Source organism: Heliangelus exortis, chromosome 17, assembly GCF_036169615.1.
Source record: "Heliangelus exortis chromosome 17, bHelExo1.hap1, whole genome shotgun sequence".
Classification (NCBI taxonomy): domain Eukaryota; kingdom Metazoa; phylum Chordata; class Aves; order Apodiformes; family Trochilidae; genus Heliangelus; species Heliangelus exortis.
In genome coordinates this window covers 3,102,649-3,127,532 of record NC_092438.1, presented here as the reverse complement: position 1 = coordinate 3,127,532, position 24,884 = coordinate 3,102,649, and the positions used below count along the sequence as shown (strand labels likewise).

The following is a 24,884-nucleotide window of genomic DNA, read 5'->3' as shown; positions in this document are numbered from 1 at the left end:
AGTCCAAATATCTGTATTTAGAGTAAACTCCAAATAGATTATACCCTTCAACATGATTGTCCTCATTTCAGCTGACTTCCAAGAAAGAAGTTGGGAGTAAGAAAGTAAGATCATAATTCACAGCTAAATATGCATTAGAAATCCTAACATGGATTCATCACAGGCAGACTTATTTCTTATTTGATTATTAGTATTATTTGAGTATTACTTGATTATTGAGTATTAGCTGTAGCATGAAAATTTTCTTGAAACAAGGTCAGAGCCTTACAAAGAAGCAGGCTGGACAGTACAAACTGAGGACCAAGACTTAAACTGGTTTGGCTTCCCCAGGAACAAACATGTGTTATGATTATCACTTGCATTATTCAAAAAAACCTACTTCCGTAAAGTGTTGTTGTTTTGGACCCTCTTGACTTCATCTTCCAGTTGTTGAATCCTTCTCAGGACATACATGTGCTGCTGCAGCAGAACTCCCAACCAAAGTTCATCCCAAAGCACTGTAACTCTGCGCAGCTCAGCCACGAGCATCTGAACCTGTAGAAAATAAAAGATTCACTTACTTTTAAGAGTACCAATATTAAGCCTTATTTTTGTAGAGGAACAACTTAAAAAAAAAAAGATGGCAGCCTACCAGCAAAAATACACCAAGCCTCCTTTGGGAAGCATATCAACAAGATCTACAAATTACATATTCTGTGGTTCAAATAAGAGCACAATAGCATTCATTTGGATTATTTACCTGTAGTACCATTGTTGGGTTTGCAGCAGAGAGTTTCTCCACAATTTTGCTGTAACAATCTTGCATCATTGCTTGATCTTCATTTAATCCAACTTTTGTGTCATCTTTACTGCTTTCCTGAGAGGTTGGGGGGCTCCCTCCATCACATTCACCACCCAACAGTTCTTCTCCTTGAATATTACCTAGTAAAGTAGGGATGGCAGAAGGCAGCTTGTTTCCTAAATTGAAAACAGGTGTTAAAGTGTTAGCTACACTGTTCTGGCTTTGAAAGATACATCACTCAATACTTCATATAGCATCAAGTCCCCATATTACACTAAATGCTGGCAAAAAATAGAAATACAGATAAAATAGAAAAATCTAATTTATTTGCCAAAATGGTGAATAAAATGAAAGGTACCTTTCATATTCTTAAGATAGAACTTTAACAGTTACTGAAAAAAAACCAAACCAAAACCTAAACCAATTCAGTACCATTTTATCCAGTATATAAAAGTCCAATAACTAAAGTGTATTTGAATATTTATTTATTTCTCCATACCTGAAGTCTGAGATTCACTGCTAAGTGAAATGGTACCCACTATTGCAGGATATAGTATGAGATGAGGAGAATCTTGAGCCACTCGGCACAGTAAGTTGCAAATACTCTGCCGAACATAAACCTCTGGGTGGTTGAGGCGGGAGAAGAGCTGAGGTATAATACCTTCATGAACAGAAGACAGAATGTGCCAGTTCATTTCATTTCACTTCAAATGATTCATATTTTATTGTTAAAAGCATGCTGGTTTTGCACAGTGAGAACATAAAGGTTTAGTTTCCCCATAAAAAACTTTTCTAAAATCCTTTAGTCCAGCACTACGAATTGAGTTTTGCACAAAGCTCTTGAAGTTAGCATAACTGGACATTTTGAGAAAAAGTACAATTTTGCAATAACTGGCCTCCTCTTCTACTGCATTTCACACTCTTAACTTAATAACTTTTCATGGGAAAGCCCCTGAGCAACCAGGACCAGTAGTGTAGTGCCAAACAACTTCAGAGACCCCTGCCTTTAGCTACACACCCTTCTCTGAACTGCGTTTCAAACTGTGCCTAGGAAACAAACACACAAACAAACCCAAACAAACAACCCCTTGTTTTAAAGGTGGTAATATAATGTAATACTTCACAAACTATATTCTATGGCCTTTCTCCTTTCAGTATCTTAAAGCTAGGGAAGGAGGGGGATCATAATCTGTGCTATTGGTCTATTCCAAGATCAAAAGGCACTGCAGACTTCAACATCATTAGTTTTGTAAAGGACAAGCTCTCTTTCTATCAAGCTTAAGCATTTCATATTTTTTATGAAAGCACTATGGATACCTTTCTGCTTCTATTCAAACAATTAGATAACATATACTTACCTCTCCAAGGAGCAGTTGGTGTAGTTTCCAGCCCATGCTCCAGATACTGTCTAAGTTCTCCAGCATGTTTCACAAGCAATCGTAACAGTCTAAGTGTTGCCATCACAATGACATCATCAGTGCTCTGCTCAGAAGTATTTCTTAAGTGCAGCCTGGGGTCATCTTCATCAAGTGGTACCTTGAGAGAGAGAAATACTCCTCTAAGCTAAGTATAGAATTCATATCACCATTCAGAGAAGTTTGCAACTTGACTTCCTCATCAGAACAAACACTAACCTGACCAGCATTGAGTTTGAGGAAAGTAAAGTATGCACTGCAGGAAAGTTTATAGAGACTGAAGATTCTGTCTACAACTTTCCTCCACACTTTAATTAACCCTTCAGTTGCATTTTCATCAAGATCTGAAAGCCAGGGACAGCTTGTTAATAACAAACGCCATATAACATCCACCATATCATCTTCTTCATTGTCTTCATTTTCAGTAATTTGTAGGGTCATATCTTCATCCTAAAAGCAAGTAAAGAGAAAACAGATTTGATTAAGTCCTCCAACCATTTCTATAAGCAATATTAGTTTCTAATCTGTTTTTTGTCTTAGCAACTCATGTAACTGCATTACTTGATCATATTAATACAGACCATACAGCAGACGTGTTACCACTTAGCTAACAAATGGTTTCTTAGAAAACTCTTGTATTGTCTGACTTTTAACTTCAAAACATTTACAAGAGTTAATGTGAATCACAAGTAGAGGAAAAATAAGGTTCAAACTGAAGTTGAACATTTTTTAAGCAAGCAGATTTACACTTACTTGGATGCCAGCTGGACGACACACTGCCTGCCCAAGGATCCCATAGATTTTCTCCTTATCCTCCTCTGCAATGTTCTCTGGAAGCAAGTTCTGAACCTCAGATTTTTCCCGGGGCAGCAGACGAACACCTTCTCCCTGACTGTAACATTTAATGAATTATTGATCCCCAATATATTGGTATTTGTAGAGCTACTGAGCCATTATGACCATATATGTATACATATATAAAGATACTTGAAGAAGAAATCTCCATCCTTATCTCAGAATTAAACTCACTTCTTTTTACAGAGGGCAAGTTGTCAGTTCTCTGGTAACTTTAGACCACAAAGAACAGTAGTCATAAATACAGAGCTAGAGTTTACCTTAAGCAAACTAATTGTGCCATATAAATTTAAACATTAGGATGAATTTACCTGGCATTATCAACTACTTTCCGGCCCCATCTATAAGCCCAACTGGCCAGGGCTGCCCAAGACTTGGCTACTTCAGGTGCCTGTACTGAAGACAAGTGATACAGCTGTCCCAGAATGAAGTCAGGTTCTCCAACTCCAATATTTACTGTGATGGGAGAAACAGAGCAATGTATGTTAAGATGCAAAACCTGCTTCTGACTTCCTTAATATAGAAAATAACATCAAAACATTTTAAGTATGCAATATTCTTTTCAGTTAAGTTAGTAACCAAAAGTGTAAAAATTTCTGAAATGCAATTATTTTTCATTTCTGACACTATCTCCAAAACTGAGATCAGTTTTTAACCTGCTAACAGCTACTGTCTAAACTTAACAATTACTTTTTCATAAAATGGTGGAAACTGGGGATAGAAACTCATGATCTCCAAAAGAGCACAATGCTTCAGAGAACAGTCCTTTATGAAGTACATAGGGCAGTGTGTTAATTTGTGCATATATTTATTTTCTTCACCAGCAAGTCAGAGAGAACCTACTAAATAATATCCATTAATAGCTCAAAAATCATTCTGATTTTGCAGGAGGGGAAATTTAAAAGTTATTTATAAAAATATTTGTTTACAAAATGCATTTTTAAGCAATGAAAGAACTGATCTTTAAATGTCAAGATAAAGCCTGCTGGAAAATGGGAATTAAGAGTACGTTTGTGTCAACAACAGAAGTGTTCAATTTAAGTATAGCATAAAGATCAGGAAAAACTCTAAGGTAACCACTTTTCACACTTATCCAGACTTTCAAAATATAAATCCTGTGAATGCTTAATCTGGAAGATATCTGTTGAACTTTAGCAAATACAAGAGTTAAACAGACAAAACAAAATTTTATATCCTCAACACAAAATGAATGCGTTCTGGTTTCTTTTCAGGCCACTATCACTTGAATGAGAAAAATGTGACAAGGCAATTAAATATTAAGGTGTTTCAACTTTTTAACTGTATACATTTCCACAAAACACAGACTATTTGTGTATCAGAAAAACAAATACATGAGTGATGGAGTATTTAGACTTTATCAATATAACTGGTGCTATCCCTCTGTGGGTTCATCAGTAACTAATTTAACAAAAAATATGAAGGAGAACAAATCTACCTGTAGATTCACTTTCAATCCTAGGGTATTCTTCTTCTAGTGTATTAACAGCTGGGAGATCAATCAAATTATATATGTTTTTAGACAAGGTAGACAGACCAGTGTGATTCTGCTGCTGTCGAGCTCTATATACTTGTTTCAACTGTCCTGAAATCTCCTTCCATTCTGCTTGAATCCATTTAGCCAGTGTGAGAATAGATTTAGCAACTGCATATTCAGCTTTGGCAGATTTGCAAAAGGATATGGCACAAGAACTCAGCATTTCCATGGCATGTGTTGACTGACCTGCATTTCACAAAAAGTGTATCTTCAGTAGAGTGAAGACAACTTGATTCAAAACATTTCTTCTCAAGTTCAGCATATTCAGATACAGCTTGTAACAATATAATTTTACAAAGAAAATTCTCTTTGAAGTTAGAAAATTACAAGTAAGAAAAGCCTTGTGAAAACAGTTTGAAGCAGTTGTAGCATGAAATAAGTTCCTAATGATACTGTCCTATTACAATTTCTTCAAGGTCAGGGTCATTAGCCAGACAAGCAGCTCAGGGATCTACAACATAATTAGTAAACACTCACCTGCTGTGTACAGCAATTTTGTTTTCTCAATATCAAGCTCAGGACCCCATTTTTCATCTATCTGACCTGGTGCAGACAATTTTTTAAAGTGCTGGACTAAGTCTTGTGCAGTGGTAGTTTTTCCTAGCTGCACTTCACTGCACTGGGCAAGCAGTCGTGTAGCCAGGGCGATATTTCCCCGCTTCCGTGCAAACTTTGCTGCTGTTAAGCCCAGCTCCATGAGATGGCTTTTAATTGGGACTGTTGGTTCTGAAGAAGAAAGCACAACATTGTAAACAGAATTATTAAAAAAAACAGTAACTGCACACTGAAGTGAGAGCTTATGTACCTTTAAGCTTTTCCATCAACTGGTTCTGGTACACTGTGTACCTCAGTGCATGCATCCATGGCCTCACATCATGCTGTTTGCATGACCTCAAAGCATCATTGAAGAGAGGTATAAGACAGTCCTGAAAGAGGCAAAGAAGTAACATGGTTCTCACAAGACATCTTTACTAAAACGTGTTCTTATTTATTAAAAACAAAGACCACTCTTATTTGTATTAGTAGTTACACTCTCATTAACTGATACAACACAAATGTTTTATGCAGCTCTAGAAAGACTTGGTTGATTTTCAGAGGACACCACCAAGAATAGCCCAGAACCAAGCAGAATTCTTTTCTGGATTGGAACTAAATAATTGATACTGGTTGAAGACTGACATTGAATTTTTAATTGCTGATGTGACTGTCTTTCCTTAAGTATTTTAAAGTTTCTCCTACAACACACAGGTGACTTTAGAAGTGTTACAGTGTACTTAGAGAAGAAACATCTAAAAAGTAACCACTGACAAAACTTTAAAAACACTTTAAGTGTAATTAAGAGATGGTATATTTGTAACTATAGAAAGAAGTCCAACTAAGATGCAAATTAAAAAAAACTTGGGCCAAGGCACTTTTGAAAACGAAATTAGGTCTTTTTACAGTATGGTTAACAACAGTCAAAATAAATGAGGTATGTTCTATATTCATGACACTACATGGAGAAAGACATTACCTCCTTTTCAGTTTTAAATACACAAACATACCTCTGATGTCAGCCTGTTGGATACAGTGTTTTCCAAAGCAGAAGAACAATACAACTGAAGAGTGCTCAACACAGGTAAAGACTGAGACACAGTGAGTGTGGAAAGTCTTAAAGGTCCCATAGCAATTCGTGATGTTTGCTTTAAGTACTTAATAACATTTCTGAAATAAAAGAATCAAAAAAATCATTTTTGTTAGCTAGACTTTAAGAATAAATGGTGATACCAAAATTACTGAAGAACACACAAGTTACAGTATGATACTTTATTATTAAACTGACAAGACGTACTTTATCATCTCAAAGAACTACATAATCTCCAAGTTGAACATCATCTTATTTATCTTCAGTAAGCTTATAACTCACAACAGCTAAAACTGGTAGCAAACTACCACAGATGCTGAAATACAAAGCAGAGTACACTTTTCACAAAGTTACATTTAACAAACCAGAACAGCTTTTCCTGGTATAGTTCAGTCATTCATAGAACATTTCAACTTACTCAGATATTGACTGCCACTTTTGCTCCTGTTGTATGTGGTTTACAGCTGTTGCCAGACATACTGAACTTCTCAAAAGCTGTACTTCAACTGCTTTTTGAAGTTCTCTTGGATCAGGACTCAGCATGTTAGGAAGGAGCTTCTTCATGTCTACATGGAGATTAAACAATTGAAACCAACTAGAACTGCCAAATTTTACCAAGTATCACCATGCAAGGATGCATTTTTGAGAGCAAAGAAGTCTGGATAACCCCCTCTTGACATGTATGTATTTAATATATATGTATTCATATTAGAAGCTGGTGATAGATTACTTATAAACAAACCCATTATCTTCAGCAAACACATTTGTATCAGCATTTAGGATGATCACTGACAATCATTTTGAAGTTTTAGTCATAATGGTTTTGGTCAGTCCACTGAACACAGCAAACTGCATTCAGAAATTTCAGTCTGTCATTTATAGACACAAAAACATGAAGAAATATTTACTTCTGTATTTGAAAATTATCTTAGAACTTAAGCATTTATACCTATTTTTTCTTTGGATCCCCCTGCAAGTAGGTTGATATTTTCTCCTGGTAATAATTCTAGTTGTTCAGTGCATTCAGCAAGTTGTCCAGATTCAAAACTGCTCAAGGATCTGCAATTCAATGTTTAAAGTTTTATTTTCACATTTTTTACTTTATTTCTGTAGCTAAGTATCTTAGGCAGCAAAAGGAAAGATTCAAACCTACCTTGAAATCCTACAGAGGATGACTAATGAATCCTACAGAGAATGACTAATTCTAAACAAAAATCTGAATTTGCAGATAGATCAATAAAAGGCAATGGTACTGCACCAAATGAATAAATTCAATGCCAAAGTAAAAGGAAAAAACACCTCTCTAGCAATGAAGCTTTCTCTGACAGAAGTAGTCACCTTTTAGACCTGAAAGATTTTATTTTGAAAGTGCCTCCTCTGCCTTCATTTTCAAGTCAAGAAATTTCAGCCAGAAGAATTTTATGATATTTACCTCAACAGTACAGGGATGGAGAGTAAGCAAATTGTTAAATGAAAGAGGAAGGACCCTTACACCTTGAAGCATTGTTTCCATGTCAAGTATTTTTTCATGAACAAGGCAAATACTAAGGGTTGGAAAATCAAATCATGAACTACAGTTTTAAATTCCATTACAAAAATAGTGTCCAAGACCACCTCCCTAACATAATTTTTACATTAATGAATTAAAATATCTAAGATCCTTACCACTAATATTTTAGGGTTTACTACTGAATTGAATGAAAGGATGCAACTGCTGACAGCAGAAGTAGAATAACTTTGTTATCTTTTATTTTCAATTAAAAGATGTTTTCTTGAATACTAAGAAACCTCAGCAATCAGAAAGCCAAAGTAACTATTCAGAATGATGTTACCTCTTTATCTGTCTGGCTAGTAATGTCATAGTCTAGTTTTCTTCCTCCCAAGACCACAACTTTTTGTCTTAACACATCTCTATTTTAATTACATTCTGTACCTAAAATCCATAAAAAACTTTAGCATTTCAGTTCTAAGATACTGAACTCTGTTCAATAAATTGATCATACGCTTACTTTATGTAGTTAAAATCTGCTTTCAGGTTGATTGAGGTATTACTATTGCTTTTCTTCAAGTCATGGACCATATTTTGCCACTCCTGAACAGCAGACCAGTCAGCAATGGAAATGTAACATTCACATGCTTTGTTACCCAAGTAGTTTATAACTTCAGGTGAAGAGTCACTTGGCTTAGTCAGAACAGTTTTTCGAGCTTCTCCTGTGAAATAAAAAAACAGTATGCAGAATTAAATCTATATTCCTGCTTCTGTATCTTTAAATAGCAATTCCACTACTCAAATGCAATTTCGTGTCTTTTTGTTAAGAAAAATACATAATTAAAAAAATCAAAGATACACACTATTTACAGTATTCTTGTTCCACATATGCTTTAAAAGTTTTTTCAAAGGAGTTTTATGAAAAAATTAGTCCATATCCATAAAGAAGCATCAAAACACAAGCAGAAGAACTATATTAGGAACACAGAGGTCCCTTTTCAAAGATGAAACAGAATATGGTAACAAAGTCTCAATAGTTTAAAAAAAAAAAAACCTGACTAACATATTTATGATACAATTATGTTATAAATACTAAGCCTTAACTAATGATGCCCTAAAATAATTTAGAAATGACAAAATATATTACCTATTATTTTTTGTTTCATTCAGCCAGACCTCAGCACTGCAAACCCTTGAATCTACACATAATATTGGTTTCAATGGCATTAAGCAGCTCAGTTGAACTGCAGACAGAAATGGGTTTTCAGAGATAAATATTCAGCACTGTAACTACCAAGGCTACATCACTGAGAGTTCTAACTTTATGCACACAAAGTTACAAAACTGTATTTTCCTTACAAAAAAAATAAATACTGACCATTGAAGGAATGCTTTGGGCTGGCATTATTCACACTGTTTGAATTTGCCAACTTCAGAACAGTTTTGTCAAAGCCTGTAATGCAGCAATCCACTCCTGTCATGGAGCACAGGTGCTCCTGGTATTCCGCAGTTGCTTTTTCAAACCTTAAATGGTTTAATATTTTAGTCAGCATTTTACAGAACCAGTTTGCTTTTTTGGTAAACAAGACTATATTTTAAACATTTCTTTACCACAATACTCAAAATTCACAGGTCACCTTCAGCAAGAGAAAGGGATTAACATAGAATACAAGTTTACCAGCTGAATTTCCATGTTACAAAACAGGAGAAAAACTTTTCCATTCAGGTTTTAATGCCAACTGCAAACCAACTACAGATTGAAGCAGATAAATGAGTTTTACATTTGACTGTCACAATGAGTAAAGCTGAATACTGAGCAATGTCCTACCATTTAAGAGAGGTTTGTAAAACTATGTCTAGGGCAACAATTTACACCCTACACTTGGGATTTTTGAGGAATTTCTCATGTATTACAAAGCTGTATATTGTTTTAATGAATCTTACAAGAACAGGAAAAAGACAGTTATAAAACCTCTTCTTTGGTTTGTATATTTTGGGATATTTACATAGTAGATAAATAATAAAAGGCATCACTTTTTCATTTCACACAGAAGAAAGAATGCATTACTTTAGGGAGTTGAAAACACCAAAAATGAATGTATAACCTATCTGGAACACTGACCCACTTATTTGTATCTGCAGTCAAAAGATTTTGCCTCAATAGATGTATAAGCCACTTTTTCAAAGCTGAACTAAAACTATAAAGCATCTTCCTCAGAGGCCCTCTCTTGGCCAAATGTGCAGGTAATCAGATCATGCTGCTGGTCAGAAACTTCATAGGGAAATATTTAAATTGATATTTTGCAATGAAAAACTTAATAGAACATGAAAATAGTACTGCTATTTATGAAAATTGAGAAAAAGTAGCTTAGTAACACCATTTGTACTTAAATCCTTGTAATTTAGTTAAAATTAGAAGTCAAATCCCTAAAAATGCTGTTTGCAGTAGTTATCTCTGAAAGACACAATTACTTTAAATAAGCACAGAAATCAGAGCAGTAGCCTTGATTCCTGCCACAATTTAATATGAAAGAAAAAATTGTCCAAGTTTGTAACATGCAGTTATTTGAGAAAACTTACCTCCCTTCTGCTTGCTGAGCTACAGAATTGATCCAGGCAAGACTCTTCCCAACTACAGCAGAAGACCAGACAGCAATACCCTGAATAGCTTCAGGACAGTGAAGCTCACATAATGCCTCTACCAGCATCATAATTGTCACTTCCAATTCATTTCCCTAAAGCCAAACCAAAAGCTTTATTTAACAAATCTCATATAAAGTAATACATGGTTAAATACTTTAAATTGGTAAAGTAGTATTTCATTATATGCATCTACAAGTGAAATGCTCTGCATATCCAGGCATGACACTGATTTTGGAAAAGCAGGGGAGCTAAGGGATGAGTGTGTATGCTGTGAATTCTCTCTGAATACCAAGAGCAAGCAAACACTATTTGATGGTCTATACCTAGATAAGTGTAAGAATTCATGAAGAAGCAGGAGGCAATAACTATCCAGCAAGACTCCATTGTTGAAACACTTAAGCAGATTAAGTCAAGCACTGAAGGAACATTTTAAAAAAAAAAAAACATTTAGCCACTCATCCACCCCTGCTAGCTCCTTTGGAAAAGGATTCCCTCAGGCTATGTCCCGCCCTGCTCGTACAAGTAAGCAAAGACACTCTCACCATCTCAAGAAGGCCTCACAATAATACAACAGGAGCTTTATAAGGTTTAAACAGAACCTTGTGCTTAAAATTAAATCACTCAATTCAAACTGTGAAGAAACCACAGCATTCATTTATGTATGTACAGAATGTTGCACAAACTTTTGCAGACCAGTTGGACTGCTGATTGCCCTTGGTTCTACGAGAGTATCATGGCAATATTTTTGCAGTAGTCTACAGAGTTTGAGAGTACCTGAGAGAGACTATTATTAGTTTTCATTTCTGTGAGTAAATCAAACCCATGCCTGACTGTCACAGCAGGCTGGCCAGCCAGCAATCCCACTCTCATGATGGAAAGTCTGATCCGTGTGAGCCAATCCTGACATGTCTGGCGATTCGTATAAAAGAAAGTCCTGATAACCTTTAAAGACAGAAAAGAGAAGTTTTACAATACTGTTCTTCTACCTGAATCAAAATACTTACATCAGGTACATAATAATTATAGCTAAGTCAGGACAGTTTTCCTTTCTCCAGTCATTTTCAATGGAGAGATGAAGAAACACATAAAATTCTGCACCTTCAATGTTATTAATGCAGATGGTCTGAAATGATGCAGCTGGCCCAGGCATACTGCCAAGGTAAAAATCTTGACATTAACTCACAATAAATTATATATCACTGCCATGTCAAAGGCTGGTAATTACACAGCTCATTTCAACAGTGAAGAATGTTTTGCAGTTAAAACTACACAAAAGGCTATGCTGTTTGTAAATAATTATTATATTCCTCAGAAAGCAATTTAAACTATCAAATAATTGTCTTGTAAACTGCTGACAGCCTACAAATAAACGACTGCTACAAATCAGAGGTACTACAGAGTTGCTCAATTTGTACCACTGCACTGGTACTCCTGAAATAAATCCTGTTTTCACTTTTTCTCCAGGAATAAGCCAAAGTCAACAGATTCAAAGTCTCAAAGTTTCAGACATTCTCCTGAAGTTCCACTGTTAAGACCTGTACAATCCTAAAAATACTCTTCATTCAACAGACATTTTGAAGTAACTACAACACTGGAGGAAGACAAACCTTGGGGGGAGAGGTAAGGGCATTGGCACATCCTTCATAAGCATTGTACATCAATTTTTCCAAGTTCTCCAAATACTGCAGAAGGAGAACAAGCCTAAGCTGGTTGCTACTGTGTCCTTCATCATTGTCTGCAGTAGTCCACTGGCTAACATCTTGGTCAGGGTTTAATGTATGGGCTGCAAGACTCCTAATAATACCTGCACATTTTACCAAAACACAGGAAAAAGAGAGTTACCAGATAGTTTTTTACTTGAATGTGTCAAGAGATTGCAATGCTAAGAAAAATCTCTCAAAAGTCAGTAGTAATTATGCAACTGCTCTTCTGCCATTGCATTTCTGGATATGTCAAACATGCTAAGTCTGTAATAACTGAAAATACAGCCATTGGCCTCATGCCTTGAGCATGAAGTTCTTAGCTGCACAATCTCACAAAAAAAAAAAAAAAACCCACCATGAAAATATACTGTATTTTTTACATTACCTTCAATTGTTTGAAATGTGTCTTGGGCTCTGCCCAGAGGAGTTCTTAACTTTGAAAGAACAGTGAACTGAGCTGCTTCCCAAACAGCCCATTGCCAAAGGACTGCATCAGTCTTCAGGAGATTACGAGGGATGGTTGGTTGATCTCTCTTATCTAGTCTTTGACAGCTGTAGAACAATCTTTCTAACCAATTATCCTTCCTGAAAGAAACCAAGAGTACATTAACACAAGTTCATGAGGTCACAAGTTTATACTGCTCACACCTCAGCACCCTATTGCTCAAAACAGATTTCTACTAAGATTATTTCCAAGCAGCAATGTACATAGGTAAATATGCAAAAAGGCATGTATTTGGAGATATATACATTAACTTACAAGTGTGAAAACAAATGATTGAAGGCAAAACAATGTAATTTCTAAAGATAATTATCAACCTTAAACTAAATACAGCTTGGAATTGTTTACTTCATGTTCAACATCCATGTATTTCAGTTTAAAGGCAGTTCTTACCCTGTTCGGTGAGAGTTTCCATACAAAATAAAACTAAGGACATCAGAGAAATCCTGTGGGTGGAATGTATTACTGGGTGCTTTGCTCATGTGACTTCTTATAGCCAAAGAAATTTCTTGTATTTCTGTGTGCGTACGGTTACTGCAGAAAAAGGGGAGAGAAAAAACCCATGTTATAATGTACTTGAATAAATCAAGAAAAGTTGTGCAAAAAAGTTACACTCACACATGCATGTGTCTGCAATGACCAGATTTAAGTATACTCTTTTTTATTAAGACTGAGTGCTTTAAGAGCTTAGGTCTCTGAGACAAGCTGCAGGACAATATTGCTGAAGCTCTGGATTACAAGTACTCATATTTCCTGCACAGTTTATCAAACTTGTTAATTAATTTTTGTATTATATACTGTTATTAAACCTGTAACAAGGAAGGGATAGCAAGACATTTCATGCTTTTTGCATATTGACACTCAACTGGCCTAATTTTTCAGATTAATATCATTAAAGAAAGAAAACTATTCTTTGCATTGAAGTAAACCTGAACAACTTACCTCAGCACAACATCTAAGGGAATTGACTTCAGAAGTTTTCCAAAAGTTTGTCTTACACGAGCACCACTATGTACCAGTTGAACACGACACACATCAACACACCTGCATCACCAGAAAGGATAAAAATGTGGTAATACACCCATTAACAGCATCATTCAAATAATAAGCAGAATTCTGTGCAAGTACCTTTGTAAAAGGTCATCTGGGAGAGATGAAGACAGGGCATGGAGGCTACTACATGCTTGAAGACAAATGTTCACATCTTCCATTAGGGCTGAATTAAAGAGTTGAAAGAAAAAAAAAATTAATCTTGCAAGAACTTATGCATTACCCTGCTTGTGGTAGAACATCTGGAGATACTTTTACTGCATATGTGGTAGAAGGAGACACAGGATTTAAGCAACACTTTTTATTTCTTTGACTGGTTTTACTTAAACAAGTAGATGCTCAGGAACAAAAAGTCACTTGTGCTATGTTACTTATGAGCCTTTTGTGATGGCTGACAGATTAATCCTTGGGACATATTAATCTATTATCTCCATACACTGGCATTACACACTCTGTATTTCAATAGGAAAAAACTAAGGGAAAGTGAGTAGCTCCTGGCCTTGGGAAGTTACTGCTCTTGCTAGTATTTTGCTATGAAAACCATTTGTTCCCATATTTCCATTTCCATGTTTTGAAGTCCAAGACAATACAGCACATTATGGAAGGGTTTGACTGCTTCTGATAAAATAAAATGGAACCTTACAAATAAGATCTGGTACATCACTGAGATTTTTGGTAGATCATTTTCAAAATAACAATTATTTTATAAAAATTAATTGTTTGCATGAGCAGTAAATAGGGAACCATTGGAGAAAAATTACAGAAGAGTGTGTTTGCACAATATGAACTGGAAGCATCCTTAAAAGAGAATGAAAATAACACATACAGTCACAGCTATCTGTGGTGTGTGACAAGGTCACTTATGTACTTAATTATGCCACATCAGAGACAGTTAGTAAGTAAAAAAATATGTGATATCTTACTGTTTGCTAAAAGTCCTTTACAAAACTTATGAAAAGATGGGAGAGAAAATAACGGTGCATATGTTTCTGACTTTTTCATCAGAACAGCCACTTCCAAAGCCCATGTCATAAGTAGTTTCCTTCAAAAAACAAAAGTATTAGTCACTCTATACAGTTACAGAAAGATCTTTCAGTAGAACTTAAACTACTTCAAGTTATAGATTAGTGTTATACCAGAACCCATGTGTTTTTAAAAAACAACAAAAATGGCTTGGTAACATCAAAATTCTCCCTAGCTTTCACAATGATTGGGTAATACAGGACTATAACTATTGTAAAAGGTACTTTCAGTAAGCAAAACCATCTTTTCAGTAGATAGTTCTGCTTTTTACTGTACAGATCTTAAGAAGCTTTCAATTTTTTTAGTTTTCAGGCACAAAAATGAGCAGTTACTTCTTCCACCAGTATTGTAATTACTAATGTTTTAAAACCCTCAAATATACTTGACTGGGTTTTACCCCACATTTTACAGAATGAAAGTATCCTGAAGTAAGACATTCTACAAATGGAAAAGAAGTCTACTGATAATAAGAAAATTTTAGTTACCTGGTATCTTGACTAAGGTTATCCTTCTTAAGCAGCAGTCCCAAAAGGTTCAGTATGATTGAGAAATGTTTTTTTGTTGCTGTTGTTACAGTACTTATAACTGCTCCATCAAACAGAGAGGGAGAGGAGGAGCTGAGGCTACTGGATATGAAATGGTCATGCCTGAGAAGGAAATGAAAAATAGAAAATATAAAATCACCTCAAGATTAGGGATACTTCCTTATAGTATGTGGGGAAGGGGGATGACAACAAAAACAAAACTAATACCCCCCCCCCAAAAAAAAGCCAAACCAAAACAAAAAAAACCACACTCACAACAAACCAAAAACCCAGCAGCAAGAGCCACACAGTAACCACATCACATCAAAACTCAACCAAGTATTTTGATGCCTGGCCTAAAAGAACAAAGCTACAATTTTACATCAACCCATGGAGCCCAGGAACCTGCTTTCAACAGTGGCTTGTATCAAATGCTTAGTGAAAAATCACCAAGAATTGGAGAGAGTAACTAAAACTAATTATTACCTCACTCTGACAACATTTTGTAGTAACAAGTTCCAAAATGTGATTAAATTTGTTGTTTACATTTCATTACCTTTCCTACATCTCACAATAAGCAAAATAGTAAACAAACTTTCCTTATTTACTGTCAGTAGAGTTCTCCCTCAGTTATCTCTATTCAAACACAAGACTTCTAATCTGCCTTTGAATAAAATGCCAATTTTTAAGCCAGGATATGCTTTCCTGGCTGAGATACAGACTCCCTGCAATTAATGAAAGTAAAAACTTATTAGGGAAGTTTGGGCAAAAACTTAACTGTAATAGCCTATTTGAATTCATCCCTCCAACAATATATTCTATTCTCATCAGTCCATCCAAGTGCTCTTAAAATACTGAGAAATTATTCTTCTTCCTACCTGGAACAGTGTGAATATAAGGTATAGAGTACTGCATACTGCACAGCAGGAAAATGAGCTGCAATGTCACCATGAACAATCATCAGATTTTTACTCAGTAGTGCAAATACAGTTGGTGAAAGGGCCCACATCTAGAAAACAACATAACAAAGAACATTAAAGCAACATAAACAAAGAAACATTATAAATAGGAGCTATTTTAAGTATAGTTTCCATACCACTAATTATTGTGTCTTGCTGCTTTGCAAGGGAAATATTTTAACTCTTAATAAATTTTCTGACAGTAATTGCAGGTAGTTTCTTTCCCCATTTTAAACAACCTGTTAAAAGCAATTTGTCTTTACTTGGAAAGATCTGGAACAAGTCATTTTACATGGCTGATATAGTGCCAGAGGACACACTAAAGTGCTTTTCTCTCTCTTTCATTTTCAAAAATAATTACTATGATGACATTAGAATAATTCTATGAATAACACTGGTAAGATGTTCTTCCCCAGAAACTGCTTTTCATTATGCATCAACTAGAGACACAATCCACCCATTCTGTTTCCCTTAAGCTTTAATATTAGAAGTTTTCCTATACCACAATCTAGGAAACATACATGATAATTTTATTTGTACATGTCTGCAGTACTGCTGAAATACACTATGGTATACTTTAAGTAAAAAGATGCTTCTAGACCTATTTCACAAACTTAAATTTGTAGAATTTTTACTCACCCCAATTAGTGAGTTCTTAGCATTTCCAATAGTACTTAGAGCACTAAGGTCAAATATAACAACAAACTTTGCTTCATCCACATTGAATATACGCTTCTTGAAAGAGTCATGCTGGATTTCAGAACAGGCCTCAGGAAGATGTAAACTATAGAGAAGACTATTTAGAGCACAGGTCATTTCTCCTAGAATCAATCTGTAAGCAGTCTCCAAAACAGGAATGTTCTTCAGGCTCAACACGGCTTGGTATACAGCATGGGCTGCTGCAACAACCTTGAGAACATAAAATGATTACAGAAATTAATTACAGCATGAAATCATAAAATTCACCAGTGTAGAATTGAAAATTATCTATGAATATCCTTGTCAGATACACATACCTGTCTGCAGTTTTCTGTAATTAAATACTGCTCACTTACAGAATCTATTAATGACTTTCTGGATCATCTACACAACGTGCTAAGCATAAGAGAACATCAGCTAAGGACTTCTCTATTTGTTACCAACTCACCAATTTCTATCAAATCTTAAATGTCAAAACCAAGAATTAGCTACATCTGGCTTTTCAAAAGTTTCATAGATATACAATTAGATAAAAGATGTATCTAAGATAAACAAAATTTTACAGTTTAGTAAATACAGCTTAATAGATTCCAGGAAATGTGTGGAGGCTGCTGTAATACACCTGCAGTAACTCTTACCTCTTTCTCCTTATGGTAGCGAAGAACAAGTAGTTTAGACTCTGGTATAAATAATTTCTCTACAAATGATGATGGTAGCTTTGTATTTATTTGTTCAATAATCTGAGGATAAAAAACACAATTATTAATATCCTTAACTACCTGAATTGATTTTTATTAGAATAGTTTATTAATGTTTTTCTAGATTGCATATACACTCTAACTAGAAAAACAGCTTCCAGCAATACAAGTATTTTGTTCTCGCTTTCCCAAATTAACAGACAAATAATTTTCAGGCTTTCACAGCACAGCTGAGACAAAGTTGCATGATTAATCTAGATCAATGTGGGTTTATGAGTTTGTGTTCTACACAGTAAGAGCTGTGTTTTGAAGACACCTCATTTCCCAGGTCATGGCAAAAGTAGGTAAATACAACATACTCAGTCCTAACATTCTGAAACTTATAAGGTGCTGCTATCAACTGCAGAGGCCAGAGAAGAGCACTGTCCCACAGCCAAGCCACACAGGGAGAAATAAAACAACAAACAATAAAACAAAACATGAACACTTAAGCTAAAACTAAGCCACTTTGTCAACAAGCCAAACGTATGAGCAAGCTGGCAGCATAAGCCTTGGAGAAAAGAATACAAGCATTCAGAAGAGAAATTTCTTGCTTGCGATCAGAAGAGTTTTTAACATTTATTGAACACGCATGCACAAAGCAGCAAGAAAACATTTTCCAACATAAAACCCACAATAATAAAAATCTGTACAAACCAGTGTCAACAGATTCAGGACTGAAATGACATAATCAGTGCCACAAGTCTGACAATTTTCCATTTGATCTAATCCATATGCGATGACCATGTCACAGTGTATGGTCATGCTTGGTTCTAGGCTGCCAAGTAAAACACCAACACACTCATTGGCAGCTGTAAGTACAGCTTCAGAAAAGAACACTTGGTTTGCTGCAGTCACACATCTCATTACTCTGTACAGAACCTGGAAAATCAAAAACATACCTAAATTAAACTCCATTTAAGAGACAAGGACTGCATGCTATTTAATTGTATTCACATCCATTTGATATCCTGTTCTATCACCTACTCTGCAGCTTGGTACATTCCATCAGTAGAATATTCTGAACAATGCATATCATAGCATTACACTTCAGGTATAAGGAAAAAAAAAATCCTTAAACATGCCTGGTTTCCTATTCAGTTAAAAAACTGCAAAGACCTAGAAAACCTAAATTCATCATTGAGAGTTCTGTTCAGTTGCAACTGATGCCAACAGAACTCCTCCTGTAAAAGAGAGACTAGTTTTCTTTTCTGGAGTTTCTGTCACAAGAATCCTCTGCAGATTAAGACACAAGTTATGTAACTATGTTAGCTTCAACTGGGAAATCTATACACTTATTTAGCCAAGTTTTATCCCTCACAGAACTCTGCAAGGCCACAAATACCAGCTGTGTAGCTCATGCAGCAACAACAACGTTTTGACTGGAGGTATTTTTATCTTATTCTTTCTAAATACTCTACAATCCCTGTTACAAGTAGTATAGCAACTACTTATCATATGTAACATTTATTCTGATTTTACACCATTCTATACTCCACTTTGCTATCAGATTGGATAGATACAATTTCAGCAGAGACCCTACATTTTATAAAAATCAAACTCTTAATTTGAATTTAGTTTGTATAGCATCACAGCCATCTGAATAAATGTTTACAAAAACAGATTACAAGCACAAACCTATCTGCGTGAAGTTAAAATGCATTAAAAATTTACTTCCTGCTAGATATTACTCCCCTGTATTGCTACCAGTCTGTACTTTAATGTTTAATTGAATCATTGTAGCAAATTTCTTCAAAATATATTTGCTCAAAGCTGAGCAAATACTTATTCACATAAATTCACACAATCCAAATAAACTCAGTGGTGAATAGGATCATTATATTGTGATAAATGACACCTGCAACAAGGAATAAAAGCAAACACTTGAGTCCTTACATCAGTTACATATGATTCTGTGATTGGTGGTCCTCTAATTGGGCTGAAGCGCTCCCCAATACTCCTCACCACAGTGCTGAAAACCCGAAGCAGTGCAGCCAGTTTAGGCAGTGATACTGAAGGAGGAGGAATATCTTCATCTAACGATTCCCCAGAAGCCACGTGACTGAGGTCCTAGAGCAGAGAAGTTTTGCCTATCATTACGTATCATTAACAATTCTAATAAATGCAGAAAAGATCAAAATTTGAGATTGAAAATCCTCCACGTTGCGCGTGACGCTGACGCGCGAGTCACAGAGCGGTGCTGGGATGCTGCTCATCACTTTCACCGCTGACAAAAAGTCCTCAGCCTACATATTGCAAATTAAAACAGAGGCTTATGATGTTCCTGGCCCCTGGAACCCATCATCCATATTGCTGCACTCTCACAACACTTGTCTACACACTTTTACCACTCCCCCAAGCAATTTTCATCTACCAATGGGAGTCAGGATGTTTGAGTGGCCATTCCCTTCACACTGTTTACATGCAGCTACCTTGATCTGCAGAACATGAATTTACTAGCAGGGTACTCCATGCCAGCTGGCACCAATGTCTGGGAACATTCCCAGAAGTGCTGATCTCATTAGTATAGATATAGCCTTGGGTCTACCCCACTGTGAGATAAAAACACACGAGCTGGAGCCACCTCCTGCATGATTTAAGTTAAGGCATGTTATCCTAAAACTCTTCTGTGACTAAGAATATGCACCTTGTCCAGTTCAGCAGACAAGCTGATAAGCAGAGACTTACTGCACTGATTAATCACTTTCAACCCTGTGCCTACAGTCAGAGCAGCACAGGTTTCTTGACACTGCCAGAGGTCTGTGTATCCTAATTCTTAAAGCTGTACCATCAGAAGCCTTGGGGGACGTACAAGTACACGAATAAAATCAAATTATTTATTCTCTGAGTGAAACAGATTATGCTAGAAGTACAACTTCACCCATAGAAGCTGCATGGTAACTTACATAATACAGCATAATCTACTTATAAGCATATATACATATAAGCCCATAGACATTAACAAAAAGATGGCACCTCTCCCCAAAGCCAAAACTCTTCAATTAACAGCAGCGTCAGATAAAATCTCTGCCCAGTTAACTAGGCAAAGGTTACAAAGTTAAAACAAAGTATGTTAAAATAAAAAATAATAATAATTTTTTAAAAAACACCGAAAAAACCCAAAACCCACAGATTTACTCTTACTCTATGGAATCATTTAGAATCCCTCTCCCTTCAATGTTTACTACTTCTGAAAAACTCCAAAATTGGACAATTAGAGAAAATACCACAGAAAATACCAAGGAAAGACCATGAAGTATTTTCACTGCTATTTGATTATTTTTATTATAACATATTCTTAATTAAAAGGGCTGAAAGCCTGGCTATAATACTATTTAAGTAGTTCATGAGGACTCTGTAATTTGAACTTCGTTCACCAGGGAAACCATATAATTTTTGAAAATACAAATGGAATACATTCATAAAAATCACAGCTGTGGATTAAGAAATCCACAACTAACTCAAGTGTGTCCCCTAGCCTTGTTTACCTCAGCATAAGCTTCCATATCTTCTAAAAACTGACCCAAGAGTGTTGTAGAAAAAGTAAGATCAGCAACCCAAAAGGGCTCCAAGCTCTGCAGCCATCCTGTATAAAAATACCAGGGTAATTAAAACAGGGGAAAAAGGTAACATTAGGAAAGTTAAATTTTAGTTCATATTCCTGAGATAAAAGTTGCTAAGGTAAGAGAAGGTCACCTGAACGACAATTGTAAGTTGTTTTTAAAATAAATTCCATGTGCCTCTTTTGGCCCTTTTACAAAATCATTTTAAGGTACAATCCCACCCCACAGCAGTTAAAATTTAAGGATAGAATCTAGGACTATGACACAGGAAACACAGACCTGCTGTGAGTAACCCCCAAGACAACTAATTAACCTATAGGAAGAAGTTTCCCAATTTCTTAAACCCTCATAAGGTAAAGATTTTCTAGAAGTATGTAGGAGAAAATACATTCTTTCACAGATAATACTTTAAGATCTATAAACTTATTTAAAATCACAAACAATTAAAAAATATCTTTTCAATGTAATGTCAAAATACACAAAACAATTGATGTTTTAAATATAGCCTGAATAAAGCACCCCATTTTACCAGATAAAACAGCAAATGCAAATGTACTAAAAAATTAGGAACAAAGCATCATGTTATGTAACCAGACACATTGTGACATCTTCCTTGTCAGTAGCACCAGACTTGTAAGTAGCACATCATCTGCAAGTCAGAGAGGGCTGCATCACTGACTCCTTGGCCAAACTTACCAGATACCTGTTGTGTCAGTGAAGGCTTCTGAGTGTGATCTATATGCCACCCAACCAGTATGTCCACTGTGTCCTAGAAAGCAATTTTGAAAAAAAAAAAAAAAAAAAAGGTTAATTACCCAGTTGGCTGCACCATTTCTATGTGAGAAAGAAAATGAAGAGGACAAATTACACTTACCCTAAAATTGGTGCTGAAAATGTGTGGGTAGCATCGGGACACCAAAAGGATGCACTTGACACATTTGCACAGTAACTCTGGTGTTTCCACATTTTCTAGAATGGACTGCAGGCTGGTCATTACAAGCTAAAAAGTAAAGCAAAGCCACTAAGCACTCACTTCACTAAAATGTGTGAAAATGTTACAGTACTAGACACAGATTTTTTGAATACATTTTAGCAAACTATTTCCATTCAAACAAGGAACATCTCAGTAATCTTTTTGCAGAAAGGAAAAACGTAAAAAGCATCACACATACTGCAAATAATAATTTCAAATGAGCACTTGTTTGAAATATTGCAGACCCAGGTTTCAAGGCTTGGAAATGCTTTTCTTTAATTCTTTAGCCAAAGAGCAACTAAGTTCTTGTTTCTCCTGCTGAAGCTTTTTGGCTCTGTAAAGTAAGCAATAAATGGAAGCACAGATCTGGACACAGTTGTTCTACACCCAACAGATCCTAAAACTGGAACCAGGGGATCTGATTTTTCTTCAAACATCCCACAACCTCTCAGCTCTTATTCCAATTCAGCTTTAAAAACTGTGAATAGGAGATAGCACAAAGCAATCAATAGGCTGGGTTTTGTGTACCATTCCACACTTGATCTCTTTTTTTGGTCTCAACAATTTTCTTACTCTTGAATCTGCAATATATACTAAAATACTGAATCAAAACATGTATCATCATACAAAAACTTGGCATTTCCCTTCAGTCAGAAAGTTCCTATTCAGTTATAATTGTATTTACTCATGTCAATGTAGCTTTGCTTTTTGTTCATTCTGGTTTAAAAAGCTGATTTAAACATTGCACTGGAAAAAATCATTAATAACCCTGTTTTATCTTGTCGTCTCACCTGCATTAAAGATGAAAAGGCTTTCTTTTCTCCTACAGTCTCCAGTGCTTTGTAGGTTGCACACAAATAAAGAAGTTTAACTTCCTCTTTTGTGGATGAGCTGAATTTGCTAAAAATCCATTTAAAGATCTTCTCAGCCTCATAGCTCAGAGAAGCACAAAGAAGGCCAAGACAGCAAGCTCCTTCCTGTCTCAGTTCTTGAAGCAACTTGCTACTGTATTTTTGGGGAAAAAAAAAAAAAAAAAAAAACGAAAAAACTTGAAATCTCCAGAAATGAGAGCAGAACAGAAGAAATGATGAACAAATTAAAACATTTTCTAAAGCAGAAAAATGTATGCAAGAATGAAGTTGCTTCTCCCCCACTTAATGGTAGCACAGATTAAACTAAAATTAATAAATAATCTGGAAAATTCCGTATTTCTGTGAAATAAATCAACTTGAATAAAAACATGCAATGAACAGGCTGTTCTACTTAGAACACTCTATCCAAGGAATGAAATCTTAACATACAGCTGACTTTGGGTAATAACACTCAACTTATCACCAAAAAGCTCCCACACACCTGAGCTCCTTCTACATACACTCTTAGTTAGATGTAAATAACATAAATCAGGTTAAATTTTGCAAGCTAGACAACCACAGCAGCACACTACTATATCCAGGTGGTTAAACACAGCTGAGGCAAACTGTGTATTACCTGCAACACAAAAGCTACATTCATGCATTATAATTGTCTCTGTGTGAAGGGTACTATAGACACTCGAGCAGTATTGTTGACATGCCTAAGAGTCTTAACCCTCCCTCACTTTCCTCCTGTTACATGCAAAATTAGTGAATTAATTTCTTCCAACCTTTCCCCCCCTCCGTTCTCTATCTATGCTGAAATACACACCTAACACTGTCATAATTTTTCTCATTAAAGCCTTTGAACTGCTTGGTTTTTCCAGCTTACCTTTCATTGAGTACATCATGAATGGCAGTCAGGATATTATCCAGTTGTTTAACTAGTACCTATAAAAGGCATAAGCATAATAATGGCACAAGTAACTTCTGCAAACTAGGTCCTGTTTCCACCCCCATTAAACACTTCACTGCCAATTCTGTTTCCTAACAGAATGCTATTATGCTTTCCGTGGCCACTGCAGAGTAGCAGGAACTATATTAAGCAATACTGCAATATTATCCTAGATGTTGTATTTCATATTTATTTAGAGTAGCCACAAAAATACTCTGGCAGCCTGCTCTCAGGGTTTGTTCTAAGTTTAGTACTTGCTGTTAAAATTACATCACAAAAGTAGGACTCAACATACTGGTCATCAGTAGTGCCTACTGAAGACCTGGTGTCCTATATTAAAAATCAATTGTACCAGCAGAATATTAATTGACCAGATAACACACAAAAAAGATGGGGGGGAAATGCATTGAGAATAATGGAAGTAATTTAAAAAAACAAACCCATGGAATAATTGTGGAAAGCATTTGCTGCCCAAACCCTTGTATTAACAAGGATTTTGTTACAGAGGAAAGCTGAAATAGTAGCTAGGCTTACACATGGTCTATTTATACCTAGGTGCACAGAAAAGTCTCAATGGTTAAGTCTCACACTTTTAGAGAAAAAGCACAATTACCATTGGCTAATTAATATATAATGAGAGTGTGAGCCAACTTCTTATAAATATGGATAGACACATAACCCACAATCGAAATACTACAGCACTGCCTGTAAATGAGTGGCAGGATATTAAAGCATCACTTCTGTTTCCTCAATACTTGGAGAACTGTAAGCTCTCTGAAACTGTAGGGGAAGTGTTTCAGACAAGATACTATTCAAAATAAGCAATATTAATTAATATAAAAAATACTGTGGGACATTTCTTCCCACCGCCCACCCCAATCCTTAAGAAACACTTGAGGATATTTCAACCCATTAAAAAACTCAAAGATGTAATGAAAACAAAAATACTTATTCCATTTTCTTTCCATAAAAGGCAACTCACA

At 35.7% G+C, this 24,884-nt stretch overlaps 1 protein-coding gene across 6 annotated transcripts in view; it reads right to left on the bottom strand.

The window, feature by feature from the left end:
• SMG1 (SMG1 nonsense mediated mRNA decay associated PI3K related kinase) overlaps window positions 1-24,884 on the bottom strand; it is a 62,227-nt gene that overhangs the window by 19,345 nt on the left and 17,998 nt on the right. For all 6 annotated transcript variants that reach the window (XM_071760964.1, XM_071760965.1, XM_071760967.1 and 3 more), the window contains 34 exons: window positions 23,839-23,897; window positions 22,887-23,100; window positions 21,997-22,122; window positions 21,819-21,891; window positions 21,048-21,145; window positions 19,456-19,629; window positions 18,217-18,441; window positions 17,461-17,562; window positions 16,763-17,032; window positions 16,043-16,173; window positions 15,126-15,287; window positions 14,541-14,659; window positions 13,696-13,783; window positions 13,510-13,611; window positions 12,961-13,101; window positions 12,451-12,650; window positions 11,970-12,166; window positions 11,137-11,304; window positions 10,300-10,454; window positions 9,098-9,243; window positions 8,240-8,441; window positions 7,180-7,289; window positions 6,649-6,796; window positions 6,151-6,310; window positions 5,412-5,532; window positions 5,084-5,332; window positions 4,508-4,792; window positions 3,363-3,507; window positions 2,950-3,088; window positions 2,416-2,646; window positions 2,140-2,317; window positions 1,281-1,442; window positions 740-957; window positions 380-534 (listed from right to left, as the gene is read on the bottom strand). In XM_071760964.1, coding sequence (XP_071617065.1) covers window positions 380-534; window positions 740-957; window positions 1,281-1,442; window positions 2,140-2,317; window positions 2,416-2,646; window positions 2,950-3,088; window positions 3,363-3,507; window positions 4,508-4,792; window positions 5,084-5,332; window positions 5,412-5,532; window positions 6,151-6,310; window positions 6,649-6,796; window positions 7,180-7,289; window positions 8,240-8,441; window positions 9,098-9,243; window positions 10,300-10,454; window positions 11,137-11,304; window positions 11,970-12,166; window positions 12,451-12,650; window positions 12,961-13,101; window positions 13,510-13,611; window positions 13,696-13,783; window positions 14,541-14,659; window positions 15,126-15,287; window positions 16,043-16,173; window positions 16,763-17,032; window positions 17,461-17,562; window positions 18,217-18,441; window positions 19,456-19,629; window positions 21,048-21,145; window positions 21,819-21,891; window positions 21,997-22,122; window positions 22,887-23,100; window positions 23,839-23,897 — 5,453 coding nt within the window. The remainder of the gene's footprint in view (window positions 1-379; window positions 535-739; window positions 958-1,280; window positions 1,443-2,139; window positions 2,318-2,415; window positions 2,647-2,949; window positions 3,089-3,362; window positions 3,508-4,507; window positions 4,793-5,083; window positions 5,333-5,411; window positions 5,533-6,150; window positions 6,311-6,648; window positions 6,797-7,179; window positions 7,290-8,239; window positions 8,442-9,097; window positions 9,244-10,299; window positions 10,455-11,136; window positions 11,305-11,969; window positions 12,167-12,450; window positions 12,651-12,960; window positions 13,102-13,509; window positions 13,612-13,695; window positions 13,784-14,540; window positions 14,660-15,125; window positions 15,288-16,042; window positions 16,174-16,762; window positions 17,033-17,460; window positions 17,563-18,216; window positions 18,442-19,455; window positions 19,630-21,047; window positions 21,146-21,818; window positions 21,892-21,996; window positions 22,123-22,886; window positions 23,101-23,838; window positions 23,898-24,884) is intronic.